Source organism: Neophocaena asiaeorientalis, unplaced genomic scaffold (assembly GCF_003031525.2).
Source record: "Neophocaena asiaeorientalis asiaeorientalis breed wild unplaced genomic scaffold, Neophocaena_asiaeorientalis_V1.1 scaffold43, whole genome shotgun sequence".
Lineage (NCBI taxonomy): Eukaryota > Metazoa > Chordata > Mammalia > Artiodactyla > Phocoenidae > Neophocaena > Neophocaena asiaeorientalis.
Window position 1 is genome coordinate 10,350,481 of NW_020173674.1, and position 17,372 is coordinate 10,367,852.

General features: G+C 36.7%; 1 protein-coding gene across 1 annotated transcript; it reads right to left on the minus strand.

Annotated features, from left to right (window-relative positions):
• Positions 1 to 830: 830 nt before the first annotated feature.
• Positions 831 to 17,146, minus strand: MS4A13 (membrane spanning 4-domains A13). Its single transcript, XM_024748529.1, has 6 exons — positions 17,096 to 17,146; positions 15,031 to 15,171; positions 13,544 to 13,600; positions 12,467 to 12,586; positions 4,358 to 4,453; positions 831 to 1,013 (listed from the first exon to the last, which is right to left on the minus strand). Exons 2-6 carry the CDS (start codon positions 15,157 to 15,159, stop codon positions 831 to 833), a joined length of 585 nt encoding a protein of 194 aa, XP_024604297.1. The 5' UTR covers positions 15,160 to 15,171; positions 17,096 to 17,146.
• Positions 17,147 to 17,372: the final 226 nt, after the last annotated feature.

Below are 17,372 nucleotides of genomic sequence, written 5' to 3' on the forward strand. Positions count from 1 at the left end.
CACTTCCTATGAATGGAATAAAAAAGTATGCATTCTTTTGAATTTGCCTTTCAATATTCAACATTATATATATGAGATTGATCTATGCTGTTAAGTGTAGTTATTGCTTATTTTAATTTCTATGTAGAATTTTTTTCTCAATATATTCACCTCTCACTGAATGCATGTCCACTTTGGGACCATGATGAATAATACTGATATATATGTTTATTTTTTTCCCTAGAAGTATATCTTGCTACATGTGTACACACAATTCTGTGGGGTGTATAACAAGGACTGAAATTACTGATCGGGTATGCACAGCTTAACCTTCAGTAAATAATGCCCCAAAGATTTTCAAAGTTGTTGCAGTAATTTATACGCCAATTAGGAGTGTGTGAGAAATTTCTTTTATCCATAGTCATTACCATCACTTAGAACTGTACTTTGAAATTTAGTCTTTCTGTTAGGTACTTAACATCTCATTGTAGTTTTATTTTAATGTTATTTTTGAAATGGCTGGATTTACGTCTGATGCTTTGCTATTTTCTGTACGTCTCATGTCTTTTATGCTCCTCCTTGTTTTTTTTTTAAAATTAAATACTTTCTGTGTATTATCTTAACTTCTTTGTTAATTTTATTTTGCTATGATTTGGGGAATTTTCTTAGTCACTGGTCAGGGATTACAATATGCATTTTCACTTCTCACAATCTGCTTCAGAGGAATGCTAATTTAATTCCAGTAGAATACAGAAACTTTGTTCCCATGTAGCTGTATTCCTTCCCCTTCCTCTGTGCCTTTGTAATCTTTGTGTATGCCTTTATTTCACCTTCATTTTTGAAGGATAGTTTTAAAGGATATAGAATTCGTGCTTGACTGTTTTATTCCTCCAGCACTTGAACTCGCCATCCTCCTGCCTCCAGGCCTCCGTTGTTTCTGATGAGTCCGCCGTTACTGTGGTGACGCTGCATGTGAAGTCATTTTTCTCCTGCTGCTTTCGAGATTTTCTTTTATCCATTTGGCTCTGAGGCATCTAGGAGTGAGTCGTTTTGTGTTTATTCTAACTGGAGCTCACTGAGCTTCTTAGATGGATAGGATAGAATTTTTCTTCAAATTTGGGAAATTCTGGGCCATTACTTCTTCAAGATTTTTTCTTGTCCCCCCACCTTCTGGTGTTCTCATTATGCATATGTTGGTGCACTAGACAGTGTCCCCCACATCTCAGAGGCTCTGCCCATTTTTGTTTTCTGTTCTTCAGACTGGATGATCTATATTGGTCTATCATGTTTGCTGATTTTGCTTTCTGTCAACTCAGATTTGCTCTTGAGTTCCTCTAGTGGGTTTTTCATTTCAGTAACTGTATTTTTAAATTCCAGAATTTCCATTGGGTGCTTCTAAATAATTTCACTGTCTTTTATTGATATTCTTATTTATTAAAAGATTAACAGCTTCGTTGAGGCATAATTGATATACAAAGAACTGCCTATATTTCATGTGTACTATTTGATATATACAAACATAGTGATACCATTGCCACAATCAAGGTAATAGACATTGATACTCTTATTTGATGAGTCATTGCATCATCCATTAATTCTTTAAACATGTTTTCCTTTAATTCTTTGAAGTCTTTGTGAAGTCCAACATTTGTTCTCCTGTCCCCTCAAAAAAACTGTATCTATTGATGACTTTTTTTTTCAAGTGTATGGGACACTATTGCCTGTCCTTTGCATGTCAAATGTTTTTGCTGAAAAATGAATATTTTAGATAACGTATTTTAGTGACTGGATTCTGATTGCCTCAGCTTCCCTCTGGAGTGGTTGTTATTGCTTTCCTTTGTGACCTGCCTGTACTAATTCTAGTGGAGTCTGTGTCCCCTGCAGTGTGTGGCCTCTGATATATCTGCTTACTTTTTCCTAGTTTTTAATTATTGTTTTTATTTGTAACCCTGGTCTCCTAGGGTTCTCCCCTGGGTCAGAATAAGTGGGCAGCCAATGACTGCTTAGAGGTCATGCTTAAACACCTTGTTATGGGCTGAACTGTGTTTTCCCTCAAGTTCATGTTAAAGTCCTAACCCCCAGTGCCTCAGAATGTGACTGTATTTGGAGATAGGGTCTTTAAAGCAGTAATGAAGTCATAATGAAGTCATCGGGGTGGGCCACAATCCAATATGATTGATGTCCTTATAAGAAGAGGGGATTAGGACACAGACACATACAGAGGGAAGACCATGTGATGACACAGAGAGAAGAAAGTCATCCAAGAGGCAAGGAAAGAGGCCTCTGAAGAAACCAACACTTGCCAACACCTTGATCTTAGAATTATTCCAGCTTCCAGAATTGTGAGAAAATAAGTTTCTGTTGTTTAAACCATCCAGTCTGTGGTAGTTTGTTATGGCAGCCCCAGCAAAGTAATATACATCTTAAGCTAGTCAGACTACCACACTTTGTCAATGAATCAGTATAGCTTAAGGAAGGTATTCAAAGTTTAGGCCATTTGTAAATCTGTCACAGCTTTTATTCCGTGTTTGCGAGGCCTCTTATTCAGCCAGGAGTGAGAGCTTACTGGGGCCCTCTCCAGTCTCCTTAGTGCATGCACACTCTCACCCAAATTTGTAATATTCCAGGCCACAAGGGATAAATAGGATACTATCAAGGCCCACTTTGGCTATCTTTTTCTCAGAATCTCCCTGTTAAGTTTCTGGCTGGTTGCCAATTTCTCGCCTCAACAAATATCGTAATCTTAGTTAGGCTAGGTGTTATATTGGCTTTTACAGATTGTCTGCAACGGAGATCACTATTGTTTTAATACCCCTGGTCATAAAACTTTCTTTGTTCTGCTCCAAATAAAATAAGCCCTCTCCAGCAGTGGTCCTCACAGTCTGACTCACTCAGGTAAACTTCTGCAAAAAGGAACCTGGGGCTGAGGGGGCAAGCTGGAAGGAACTAGAGCCGCTCCAAGCTAAAATGTCACAGACATCCACTATTCTTACCCAAGGTTCAGTAACTTTTCTTAAACAAACACTTCTCAATTTGTTATATGCTTTGGTAAATTTCCAGAATCTTTAAAAGGTCGTTTATTGACAATTTTGTTCAGCTTTTTTTTTTTTTTTTTCGGTACGCGGGCCTCTCACTGTTGTGGCCTCTCCCGTTGCGGAGCACAGGCTCCGGACGTGCAGGCTCAGCGGCCATGGCTCACGGGCCCAGCCGTTCCGCGGTATGTGGGATCTTCCCGGACCGGGGCACGAACCCGTGTCCCCTGCATCGACAGGCGTACTCTCAACCACTGCGCCACCAGGGAAGCCCTGTCCAGTTTTATAATTTCTTTTAAGGGAAATCTGCCATGTCCTCACCCAGCCATTCTGGAAGCCCCACCATTCCCTTTTCTTAGAAAATCCTTTTTCGTGTAGTCTCATAGTTACTTATGCACTTCAGTTAGTCTCTGCTCAGAGGGTCTTCCCTTACCATCCTATGTAAAATAATCTTTGCCTTACCTCCTTACTGTGTTTTGTTTTACTCTATAACACTTTTCCACTTCCTGAAATTATTATATATTTGTTTGTTTATTGTCTTTCTCTCCCATTGGAGTGCAGGCTGCTTGATGGTTGGGATGTTGTTTTGTTGATCACTGCAACCTGAGTGCCTATTACATTGCCTAGTAAATAATAGGCCCTCCATAAGTATTTGTGAAAGAATGAATGAGTGTTAGATATCTCGTTTTTTTAAGGTTGAGAGGAAACGTCTCATCAACTTTTGTGGGATTGTGAATTAATACAGCATTTTGGGATGCTATTAAACTTGCAATTACACTTCTAGGAAGCAACCACCTACAGACATGCTAGTCTTGTACGCAAAGATATATGTAGTGGGATGTTCACTGCATCATTGTTTATAACTTAAACTGGAAAGAAGTTAAATGTGCAGCAGCAATAAAGGAATGTTAAAATAAATACTAAGGAAAACTACGATGCTATTAAAAGGCATTGTTTACATATGCTTACAATGGAAAGATGTTCATGATAGCTGAGAAAAAAAGCATGTAACAAAATAAGATGATCACACACTTAGTAAGAAAGAAAAGTGCATGTATGTGTGTGCATGCCTTTTTGTATAGATTTTGATATGTGAGCATGATGGGGACTATATTAAGAGGAGAATAACATTTTACTCTACAATTTTTTTACATTTTAACATTCAGTTTCACATATGACTTTTGTAATTTTATAAACAAAAAAGAAAAAATTTGAAAAGTAAATATCACAAATTCTATGTTTATTAGTTCCAAACATATTGTATCAGAACCCTTCATCGCCTGCTAGAGTGTGCTTACTAGAAACCTACATCTCTAGATTTGCCAGAGGGTTACATCAAAACTTACCAGACCAACACAGCCGAAGATCGTGTATGTGAAAGCAATACACAATTCCAAGGGGTAGAAGCCCAGTAAAACATGTGAAATTTCTCTCCCAAGTTTCTGAAACCAGAAAACAGGGAGACATCTTGCATTATCATCTTTTGTAAAAATTAGAACAATTTTTTTATTGAAGTATAATTTACAATGTTTTGTTTCAGGTATACAGCACGGTGCTTCAGTTATACATGCATATATGTGTGTGTGTATATATATGCGTGTGTGTGTGTGTATATATATTCTTTTTCAGATTCTTTTCCCTTATAGGTTACTACAGAATACTGAGTACAGTTACCCATGCTACACAGTAGGTCCTTGTTGGTTATCTACTTTATATTCAGTAGTGTGTATACATCAATCCCAGACTCCTAATTTATCCTTCACCCCCTCCCTTTCCCCTTTGGTACCGTAAGTTTGTTTTCTCTGTCTGTGAGTTTATTTCTGTTTTGTAAATAAGCTCATTTGTATCTATTGAGATGATCGTATAGTGTTTACTCTTTAATTTGTTAATATGGTGTATCACACTGATTGATTTGTGGATATTGAAAAATCCTGTATCCCTGGGATAAATCCCACTTGATCATGGTGTATGATCCTTTTAATGTATTGTTGGATTCAGTTTGCTAGTATTTTGTTCAGGGGTTTTGTGTCTATGTTCATCAGTAATATTGGCCTGTAATTTTCTTTTTTTGTGTGGTATCTTTATCTGGTTTTGGTATCAGGGTGATCACGGCCTCAAAGAGTGAGTTTGGAAGTGTTCCTTCCTCGGCAATTTTTTGGAATAGTTCCAGAGGATTAGGTGTTAACTCTTCTCCAAATGTTTCGTAGAATTCACCTGTGAAGCCATATGGTCTTGGACTTTTGTTTATCTAAGTTTTCAAATCACAGATTAATTTCAGCATTTGTAATTGGTCTGTTCATATTTTCCATTTCTTCTTGGTTCAATCTTGGGAGATTGTACCTTTCTAAGAATTTGCCCATTTCTTCTTGGTTGTCCATTTTATTGGCATTTAGTTGCCTGTAGTAGTCTCTTATGGGCCTTTGTATGTCTGTGGCATCAGTTTTAACTTCTCCAATTTTCTTTCTAATTTTATTGATTTGGGCCCTCTCCTCTTTTTTCTTGTGTCTGGCTAAAGGTTTAGCAATTTTGTTTATCTTTTCAAAGAACCAGCTTTTCATTTCATTGATCTTTTCTATTGTTTTCTTGGTTTCTATTTCATTTATTTCTGCTCTAATGTTTATGATTTCTTTCCTTCTACTAACTTTGGGTTTTGTTTGTTCTTCTTTCTCTAGTTGCTTTAGGCATAAGGTTAGTTGTTTGAGATTTTTGTTTCCTGAGGTAAGTTTGTTTCACTATAAACTTTCCTCTTAGGACTGCTTTTGCTGCATCCTATAGGTTTTTTGGATCGTCATGTTTTTGTATTCATCTCTAGGATGTTTTTTTATTTCCTCTCATTTCTTCAGTGATCTGTTGGTTTAGTAGCATATTGTTTAGCCTCCACGTTTGTGTTTTTTGCAGTTTTTCTCTTGTAGTTTATTTCTAATCTCATAGCCTTGTGGTTAGAGAAGATGGTTGATATGATTTCAATTTTCTTAAGTTCACCGAGGCCTGCTTTGTGGCCCAGCATGTGATCTCTCCTGGAGAATGTTCCACGTGCACTTGAAAAGAATGTGTATTCTCCTGATTTTGGATCGAATGCTCTATAAATATCAGTTAAGTCTGTCTGGCCTAATGTGTCATTTAATGTTAATGTGTCTGGCCTGTTTCCGTATTGGTTTTCTGTCTGGGTGATCTGTCCATTGATGTAAGTGGGGTGTTAAAGTCCCCCACTATTATTGTGCTACTGTCAATTTTTCCTTTTATGTCTGTTAACATTTGCCTTATACATACTGAGGTGCTCCTATGTTGGGTGCATGTATTATATATTTACAATTGTTGTATCTTCTTCTTGGATTGATCCCTGGATCATTAGGTAGTGTCCTTCTTTGTTCCTTGTAACTGTCTTTAGTATAAGTCTATTTTGTCTGATATAAGTATTGCTACTCCAGCTTTCTTTTGAGTTCCATTTGCATGGAATCCCTTTTTCTATACCCTCACTTTCAGTCTGTATGTGTCTCTAGATCTGAAGTGGGTCTCTTGTAGACAACATATATACAGGTCTTGTTTTTGTATCCATTCAGCCAGTCTATTTCTTTTGGTTGGACCATTTAATCTGCTTACATTTAAGGTACTTATTGGTATGTTTGTTCTTATTGCCATTTTGTTAATTGTTTTGGATTTGTTTTTGTAGGTCTTTTTTTGTTTTGTTTCCTCTTTTGTTCTCTTCTTTAGCATTATGTTTGGATTCCTTTTTCTTTTTTGTGTGTATATGTATTATACATGTTTGGTATAGCAGTCTATGTATATATCCATGATTGTTTTAAATTGCTCACCTCTTAATTTCCAGTGCATTTAAAATATCCTCTATTTGTACTTTCTTTCTCTCACAATTACTAGTTTTGATATCATACTTGTGTGTGGATGATTTCCTACTTTTACTGTATGTTTGCCTTTACCAGTGAGCTTTCCCATTTTGTAATTTTCTTGTTTCTAGTTGTGGCCTTTTCTTTTCTGCCTAGACAAATTCCTTTAGCATTTGTTGTAAAACACGTTTGGTGGTGCTGAATTCTTTAAGCTTCTGCTTGTGTGTAAAGCTTTTGATTTATCCATCAGATCCGAACAAGAGCCTTGCTGGGTAGGGTATTCCTGGTTGTAGGTTTTTCCCTTTCATCACTTTAAATACATCATGCCACTCCCTCCTGTCCTGCTGAGTTTCTCCTGAAAAATCAGCTGATAGCTTTATGGGAATTCCCTTGTATGTTATTTGCTGCTTTTCCCCTGTTTCTTTTAATATTTTTTCTTATCTTTACTTTTTGTCAATTGATTACTATGTGTCTTGGCATGTTCCTCCTTGGGACTCTCTTCGCTTCCTGGACTTGGGTGACTGCTTCCCTTCCCACTTTAGGGAAGTTTTCAGCTATTATCTCTTCAAATATTTTCTCTGGCCCTTTCTCTTTCTCTTTTCCTTCTGGGACCCCTATAATGCAAATGTTGGTGCATTTGATGTTGTCCCAGAGGTCTCTTAAACTGTCATTTCTTTTCATTCTTTATTCCTTTCTATGGCAGTGATTTCCACCAACCCCTCTGTCTTCCATCTCACTGAACCGTTCTTTTGCCTCATTTATTCTGCTTTTGATTCCTTCTAGTATGTTTTTCATTTCAGTTATTATATTCTTCAACTCTGGTTGTTCCTTATATTTTCTTTGTTAAAAACTTCTTGTAACTTTTCCCTCTGTATATACTCTCCCTGAGTTCTTGGATCACACTTACAATCATTATTCTGAACTACTTCTTGTGTGTGACTGCTTATCTCCACTTCACTTAGTTGTTCTTCTGGGGTTTTATCTTGTTTCTTCCTCTGGAGCGCACTCCTTTGCTGTCTCATTTTGTTTAAATTTCTATTTGTATTTTTATGTACATGGTAGGTTACATTTATCGACCTTGGAGAAGTGGCCCTCTGTAGGGGATGTCCTATGTATCCCAGCAGTACACTCCTCTCTCATCATCCAAGGGCCAGGGGCCAGCTGGTCCCAGCGTAGTTTCTGATCTGTGTTGTAGAGTCATTTCTGCAGGCTGGAGAATCATAGTTTTCTTGCTTCTGGTGTCTGCCACCTAGTGTGTTAATAAGCTGGTTTAGAGGCTTGTACAGGCTTCCTGGCAGGAGGGGCCAGTGCCTGCCTACTGGGAGGTGGAGCTGGGTCTTGGCCCTCTGGTGGGCGGGACTGTGTCAAGGGGCATGTCTAGATGTGGCTGTAGGCTCAGGATGTCTTTAGGCAGCCTGTCTGCAGGTGGGTGGGGCTGTGTCCCTCGCCTAGTTAGTTGTTTGGCCTGAGCCATGCCAACACTGGAGCCTACAGGCTGTTCAGTGGGGCCAGGCCTTGGCGCTAATGACCAAAGCAAGATGTTGCCTAGAGGAGCGTTCATGCAGAAAAGTGCCCAGTCCTTATGTGGTTCTCTCAGCTAAGAACCCAGGAAAACCTGAAGAAGCAGAGAGGAAGCACATGGAGATCGGCCCTCTGCCCAGATTGTGGAAAAGCCCAGAGGACACACTGCCCTCACTTGCATTGTTATCTTTAGTAAGTGCAGATATGGTCATGGAAGGAGTTCCTAATGTGAGAGTCAAGGAAAAGGGAAACAGAAGAATAAATAAGCCTCTTTCACCGTTTGACTTCCGTAGGCGTTCCTATGCCCGTGCCTTCTGCGTGCTTTCCTAGCTTTCATTCCCCCAATTCATTATCTACAGCTTTCATTCTTTTTTTTTTTTTCAGCTTTCATTCTTGATCTTCATCACTCAGCGGTCTTGTCTCAATTCTTGCAACACTTCATCCTCATTCTCTTCACTAGAGTCTCTGGCACAGCTCACTATCCAAACTCTTCAGTCAACAGGACTTAGCTATTCTGTCTCCAATGATAAGACGGCTACCAGGAGGTTTTATCAAGCGATTCTCATCACTAAAACAGCCATTATTAATTACAAACTTACTTAAATTTACGTGTGTAAAAAGCTCACACAGAAACTGCTATAGTATCAGATGGAAGAATGAATAAATTCGAAAAGAGAAACATTTCACTCGGAAGTATAAGGTAATTGTGATTTCTGGGATAAATAAAGCACATCCCTTTTGTTGCTGTTGGAAAGGTACTTTCAACTACATATGACGATGATGATTTGGTACTAAGCCTGAAAATAAATGTAGTTTCTGTGCTGGCTGTGGAAAGACAAGAATGAGATTCTGACCTAGAAAGAATAACATCATAATTCCCTCTCCTTCCATTCCTTCATCTTCCCCCCTTTTTCTGTTGGGTTTATTTAATGCCTTTTATATGCAAGAAATTATCAGGTGGTAGAGATTAGATGGTAAGAATGAAATGACAAAAAATTCCTGATTTCTCAGTTTATATTCAATAGAAAATATAGAAAGATAATATAGGGTAACATATGATAAGGTTAAAGATGTCCAAATGGATAAGAACTTGATCAACAATTATACGGGACAGGAGACGCACCTTAAGCCATTCATATCTAGGAAGGCTTTGTAAAGAGGTAGGACCTTTGAAATAAAGACTAAGGAAAATGAAGGAGGAAAGCAATATTCTAGGCAGCTTTAGTTTACTTGTTTCTTTGTAACCTATTTTGTTTCAGAAAGAATTTAATAACATAAATTAAGAGTGTGGGGCTCCCCTGCTGGTGCGGTGGTTGAGAGTCCGCCTGCCGATGCAGGGGACACGGGTTCGCGCCCCGGTCCGGGAGGATCCCACATGCCGTGGAGCGGCTGCGCCCGTGAGCCATGGCCACTGAGCCTGCGCATCCGGAGCCTGTTGCTCCGCAATGGGAGAGGCCACAACAGTGAGAGGCCCGCGTACCGCAAAAAAAAAAAACAAAAAAACGGTAAAAAGAGTGTGACAAAATACTTAAGAAATGGAGACATTAAAAAAACCAATAATAAGGCTAAATTATATATCACATGACCTACAGTTTGATAATGTGAGCAAAACACTGAATGCAAGAATGAACATAACATTTTTTGAGAAAATGATAAAGCATGTTTAATTCAGGTAAAGTGTGCATTCATGATGATATTAACAGGAAGATAAAGAAAAGACTGTAGGGAGTTTGAAATGGCAAAGTAAAGAATTCTCATTTAATTATACTGACAGAAACATAATCATAGCATTTTAGATGGGAAGTACTTGTGACCTCTTAGTTGGCAAGACTGTAAAAAGTAATTTTGCCCACACTCCGTAATTTATGTGTGTTAGTGATATTCTCAGACAAACCCTTCCCCTGAAAGGGGCAAGTTGTGTGCCAGAGAAGTTCAGATAGGAAAAGAACAGAAAGAGTGACTGAGTTCTCAACACATAACTTAAGCCTCTGAATCCAGCTAAAGTCAGTAAGTGTCCTTTTTTGGGAAGTCAATTTGGGCTGTATTTCTTGTCACAACCAAAAGATCCCTAATTAATAAAAATTTAAGTAAATGATAAACAGTACTTGGCAATTGGGAAGACAGTGAAAAGATAAGGGTGAGGATTACATCAAGGTTTTGAGCCTAGGACACTGAAATAAGGGAGTCTTGCGGTACAGTACTTTTGAGGAGGTAAACATTTTCCACTGTATATACATTGAGTTTGAGATGATGATGACAGAAGCATATCCAAGTAGAAAAGTTATTAGAACATTAGAACAACAGGCTTGGAGTTTGGGAGAGACAGAGCAGTTAACTAGTAGATATGTGATAGCATCTTCTCCGTTACACATAAAGAAACTAAAGAACGGGGAAGTTAAGAAACTTGTCCAAGGGGTCACACAGTTAGTGAATATGAAAGGTAGTATCTGAACAAAGGCAGTCTAGCTCTGGATTTATTGTATGAGAAGTATTTTGCAGAGGCATGAACTTTTGGGGATAGCTGAACCTACCTGAGAACACTGATAACTTGATGAGTTTGTGGATTTAGCCAAGCCACTTTTTTATGTTAGAAAGATGGCATATGAAAAATCTTGTAAAATATCGATTGCCTTAGAAAATGTAGGTATATAATTCTATAAGGCCTCTAGGAAAAGACAGTATATAAATTCATTTTGTGTAACTAATCACAGCAAACGAAGCTGAAACTTGTGTTTGGGAGATTGTGAAATTGATCATTAGTACTGAGTTCACGTCAGACAAATACAGTGTAAAATGGTTTGTAATACTGTTTGCAAAGGTAAGTCTTGGCAATTGTCCCATATTATCTTAAACTAAGATGATAAGCTTATGAGTAAGAGTGGTAAGCTAAAATAACTTGAAACAATTCTATACTTACTAATTCCACCCCTCCCTATCTCTGCCCCTGAAATAAGAATTGAAGATACGTAGATTGGATTTCCAGGGCAAATGAAAAATTTTCTTACAATTTACAGGGAAAATCTGATGCATGCTTATTTAAATCGATACATCACTCATGACAGACAATCTATTTGGAGGTATTACTGCATCTTCTCTCATCATCTTATTGTCTTCTAGGCTTTTGTTCTCCATGTTTGGATTCCTTCATCTAATGGTCCCCTTTATAATATACTGCAGGCATGGAGAGAGGGTCTATAGCGGAGGACAAGGAAGCTTATCCTTCATCTAGAATAAGCCTTCTACTCAGAATTCTTTTGAGTTAAAATTTCAAATTGTTATTTGTTTTATTCTGTTGTTCAGTAACAAAGAGGCGCTCCGCTCCAATCCGTTCTCCGTTTAAATGGAGGATTTTTATAATTATTGCTGAAGTCTTCTGCAGCACTCATATTCTGTTATTCAGAATTTAAAGTCAACACAACTGAAATAAATCTACTGTCATATCAGTAAAGATAGTCACATTTACTGGAGAACGTTACTATCTTAAAAAGAAAGATAGTTATTTTTCTGGTACAAAGTATGGGATTGGATGTTTAGTTGGATGGAAGCAAGGCAGATTCATACACATTTGGCATTTGAGGACTTAAAGCAAAATTCATGTGAGACACAAAAATAGGCTATAGATGAAAATATCTATAGGCTATAGATGAAAACCAGAAATGAGTAGCTGTATACAATTCCAACTACTAGATGCATCAACAGCAGGATTCCTTTGTTGATTTGCGGGAATGGTTTTAACGTCTAGGATTATACTTCTCTTGCATTAAGAGAGTCATCCTAATGTGTGTATACATATACGTATACATACACATGTATGTATATATATATCCTACTATATATATAACTTATCACTGAAGTCTTCAAATTTTTTACTTTATTTTAATTGGGCATGTCAAGATTTCAAACATTCTATTAATATTTACCAAAAAAAAGGTTAGAGTTATTTTTGAATTAAAACTTTCAATCAAGAGCTTACTACAAAATCAAAGAATTTCATGGGGGCCAAAAAAAGCCTTATTTGACCTCCTCAGGCTTCAAAATCTCTGAAAAGAATAATTTTGAAATTAAGATGTTCCTATAGAATTGGTCACTTACCGCTTGTCCGTAATTCCTATAAGACACAGACTCAAAAGAAGACAACTCCATTACCGTTAGAGCCACTGCAATAACGGCAACAATTATGCATAAGATGTTCATGACCATAGTACATGTAAGCTGAAAAGAAGATACAGGTTTATTACACTCAGAATAAACAACTTGGTTAAACAGTTTGTATTGCTGAAAAAAAAAACTCTAGTTAAAACTTTGATCTAGTTTCTGAAGCTTTAGAAATGTTGGTATATTTGCCATCAGAGTAAAACCTTTTTCTGTTTTATAAGAAACCCAGTTAATCTGGAGGAAACATTGAAATATCACACCAGTACGCGTCACCCTTCCATGTGGGCTCAAAAGTATTCTATTTTACAATCTTCTGAGTCAGTTGCAAGAAACGCTTATGATAGATGATTTGAACAAAAGGAGTTCTACTGTAAAAAGAAAAAAAAGATGAAAAATGACTGCTTGTAGAAACAGGCCAAATAGGATTCAATGAATTTTAATCCTGGGTTTTCATTCTCTAGGGAAATCCATCAATATCTTTGGATATTAGTTTTTTATCTGTACAATTATGAGAGCAGACTAATTAATTTCTAAGGTATCTTTTAGCTCTAAGAGTCTAAGTTTTTTTTCCTTCCCAATATCTTTCCACCTGTACTACAGATGGATCTTTATTCTGAACAGATTTTCTATTTTGCTGCAAGGTACAACTGTGTTCCCAAACTGGAGTTAGGAAAATGAAGTTTTACAGCAGAATTATGTCTATATATAAAGGCATTAGGTCCTATTACATTTTTTTCTAACGGTAAAATTCACACAATGTTAAAAGAAAGTAGAACACCAAACCAAAAAAAAACTCCACACTTAAACTTAGAAACCTTTATATAATATGATTGTAACTAATACAGCATGTTTGTCTACATTAAATTATATGCTCCTAGATTTTCAATTAATTCCTTCATTTATTTTACAGGTAGGGTAGATTCCTTCACTGTTTAATGCCCACCGTCTTTTCACTAAAACCTACTTAGCTTTGTGACAAACGATTTCTAGGGTACCGTAAACATTTTAACTTACCAGGCGTGGAGATGGATGCCTTGCTACTCTTATTATGGAGACTCCTGAAATGATAAACTGGATATAAAAACATATATTTATAAATACTCATTGACAATGCTCATCAACTTAAAAATATTTTTAATAACTCGCTCTTCTAAGTCAACTATTTTTAGAATATTAAGAGTAAAAATATATAAAGAAGTTTCAGTGGAAGAGGTGATGACAAGTTTATATCATATAGTAATGAAGATAACAGTATGGTCACTAATAACAGAAACATATAGGGGACAGTGGGCATAATTCAGACAGTGGGTTGTGGAATATGCCAAAGACGACTTGAGCAGTCCTGAATCAGGGACCAAGTTTGCTTATATCTGCGCATGCTTTCTGAACTCATTCGATTCTTACTTCTAATGCTATACTTCCTATTGAGATGCTGTCACTGATTATAATTACTGTGTATGAAACCAGATGTAAAAAAGTAGTCCATGAATCTATTCCGGATGGTGTTTGTACAAAATACATCTCTTAACTGAGACTGTAGCCATTATTAGCCTAAGAGCTGCTATTCATGTTTTTGCATTCGTTTTGTTAAAAAGAGGTTCCATTATTTCATACCAGGCTACTTTGTCTATTTCCCAGAAGTGTAAAGCTATGTCATATTGTTTTGAATGTGGGCTGCACAATCCCTGTGAAATATTCCTTTTGTCTTATCCGTTTCAGTGGTTTTGACAAAGATCTAAGTCAAAGGCTAATTTGTGGAAAAATAGCATTCATACTCTACACCACATACGGGAAGCCCACACTTGACGCTTACTAATTGCTCAAGGATCACTTAAGTCTACACACTCAGCACTTCATTCTGGAGCAAAACTGAGATTTCTAAGAAGGTACACAGTGAAGGTAAGAACTAGTTCAGAACACAAAGTGAAAATACCTTGTGAATTTTAAACTAGTGCTAACTAGATTACCAAACCACGTGCTTTACAAAATGCCTTTCAAAGTTTGTGACCTAAATGAGAAGGTTTGCACTGGATTATATTTAATTGAAATTTTAGACAACTTATTCTAGAAGCTAACCATGCTATTTTTATAACATGAATGATTAAAAACATTGAAGGACAGGAATCATTTATCTGGATTTTATCTGCAAATTTACTATTTTTCTCCTATTAGTTTACAAGGCAATGCTTTGACACCTATAAGCCAAAGTACAAAGGCAGTGGCTCTCCTAGAGGCCACTGCTTCCTTTACAGCCCTCTCAAAGGGTGGCCATCTTATCTCCTACTGCCCTTCATCACATCTCTTGTAATAGTACTGGTAAATTAAAGGTGCTTCAAAAATACTTGTTGAAAAAAGAAATCTGATTTTGAATAAATTACCAACATGGGATTTAGTTACTTAGCTCTCCTGAACATTTTGTTTAGAAACGGTTCCCTATGTTCCACTAGTGGCATGAATATTATTTACTGAATGATTAAATAATATAGATATATTCTACTTACAATAATTCCCCATAAAGAACATCCTGTTTTGTAAGTTATAGGTTCATATGTCCCAAAGACTCCTTTAATTTGTCCTATATACAAAATCAATAGGAGATACCACATGAAAACACTAAAGATGCCGACCATAATCTGGAGAGCCTATGATGAGAAGAGAATGCTATTAGTATCAAAACCATGTAAGTGATAACATAATTCCAAAAAGTGCTGACTATGAGAAACAAATTCAACATTTTGTTTTTTACAAAAGATGAAAGTAAAATAGAAATGCATTTAACTATGAAATTTCTGGATGGGTTAGTCCAAAAAGAGGGCCCTTACCAGGAATTACTGAGGTTTACCAAATAGGAATCAGTCATAATTGGAGCATCAGACGGTTCAACAGTAATTCTGGTGAATTCTCCCATAGAAAAGTCGACAATCTGACTCTACTACTGGCTATCCTCCCCACCTAACAAGTAATGACGTGACAGGAGAATACTGAGGTTACTTCTTTTCCTTCAAGGCACATTTGGTATGGATCTTTTTTCACAAGCATGCTGAGGTGAGGTAGAGTCAACACAGAGATACAAAGAATACCTAAAGTAGACTTACTTGCACAAGGTCTTCCTATTGGTAGGGGAGAATTATTACTCAACTTTAATTTCTAAAAAGACAATTATAATCCCAGTAAATATGTACCAGTAAATTTCTGAATTTATATGTAAACTGGTATTTCAACTATGAATCACATTTTTAATTACTCTTTAAAAATTTCAGAGGATACATTATCTTCACTTTCATAAACTTCAATAGGAAGCTATTTAATGTTTTAATTTTAATGGATCCAGTTCTTTGTAAAGCAAGTAATCTATGAAACATAAATGCAATTGGCTCATATTAAAGATATGGTTTAGAGACATTTTTTTTCATAGAAAACCCACTTTTTTGGGTAACAAACTTATGCATTTAGATTCAAATTTTAAGGTTTCCTCTGAATCAAATTTGGAAGAATGAAATTATTTTCAAAGGTTCTTTGGATCTGACTGGGAGAAAATCCTTTACTAGATCTCAAAATCCTTGAGAGCCTGGAATTTAGTTGTTCCACTGTTGTCACCAGCCTCTAACATGGTGCCCAGCATAGAGCAGGCACCCAGTAAATACCTCTTGAACAAGCACGTCAGTACCAAGAACATTAATTCCACATGACTTTCTGTTAACTATAAAAGGAGGGAGTGGGCTTGAGAAATAGTGTCTACTTTTATATGGACTGTAGCTTTTCTATATAAAACTAAGAAATACCTAAGTAGCCAAATCTTGTAAAGGGCTCTTACAAGAAAGCACGGCTGCTAGTATCTGGAGAAGGACAAAATGACTTTTCCCATTTAAAAAGTATTCTTAACCTAGAGCCAATGAATGGGTTCTAGGAGGTCATATGCTTCCCTTTCCACACACATAAATGAGTGCAAAGGATTATGATATGTATATGAGTCTGGGGAAAAGATGCAGAGCTTTCTTCCTATGCCCAAAGAAGTCTGTGACTTGAAAGAGGTTAAGAATCTCTGCTGAACAAGTCAGGTAAGAGACTTAGATAACTGGTCTACACAGTAGCCAAATTCAAAGGAGAAGTTTACATCCAGTGGGAAAAATTTTTTTCCCCCTCAGAAGTGGTCTTTGAAATTCCTTGGTGTTTATTAAGAGAGGTAGATAAACTCTGTCTATACTTTAATAGAAAAGACAAATTAATAATAATAGTCCTACTGCATAGACATCAATATAGTAATTAAAAAGATCAGCGATACATCTCTCTCACACTTAAAAAAATCTTTTTTTCTTTTATTACTTTTTTGATTTATCCATTACTCTGTGTATATTGATTTAGTCAGTACACATATCTAAGCACATATTTGTTTATAAAGGGCAATGAGATCACATTTGTAGAAGGCTATCAATATTTTTTTAAAAACCCAAAAACGTTTACCCTTTTGACTTAACCAAATCTGCTGCTCTCCAGATTCAAGAATATTCCTTATTAAATAGAAATAGTGCACGATCCGGAATTTAGCTAAAGTGAAGTCTTACTTACCCCTAAAACAAAAGAATCTGCTGTAGAGACTTTTGAACAACACGCACATAGAGCAATACTACCAGCATTGCCTCTAGATGATTATGTCTCTAATCTTTGGCGATGTTTTTATTAGCAAACGTCTACAAAAAACAGTACAAAACACATATACACGCTTTGTTCAAAAGAAAGTACTTAAGTTCATTTCTTTTCTTATGGTTTTGCAACCACCTCCCCAAACTCTGAAGCAATCGCTTTTCCACGGCTTAATTGTTAGAGGCAATTTGTATCCACCTGT

Bases quoted from the DNA above. Each gene is read 5' to 3' on its own strand.
- MS4A13 (XM_024748529.1), bottom strand. From the start codon at position 15,159: ATGGTCGGCATCTTTAGTGTTTTCATGTGGTATCTCCTATTGATTTTG. The intron at 12,587-13,543 runs GTAAGTTAAAAT...TCTTCTTTTCAG, and splicing joins GGCATCCATCTCCACGCCTG to CTTACATGTACTATGGTCAT. The intron at 1,014-4,357 runs GTAAGTTTTGAT...ACTCACTCCTAG, and splicing joins TCTTCGGCTGTGTTGGTCTG to ATGCCTCAGAGCCAAATGGA.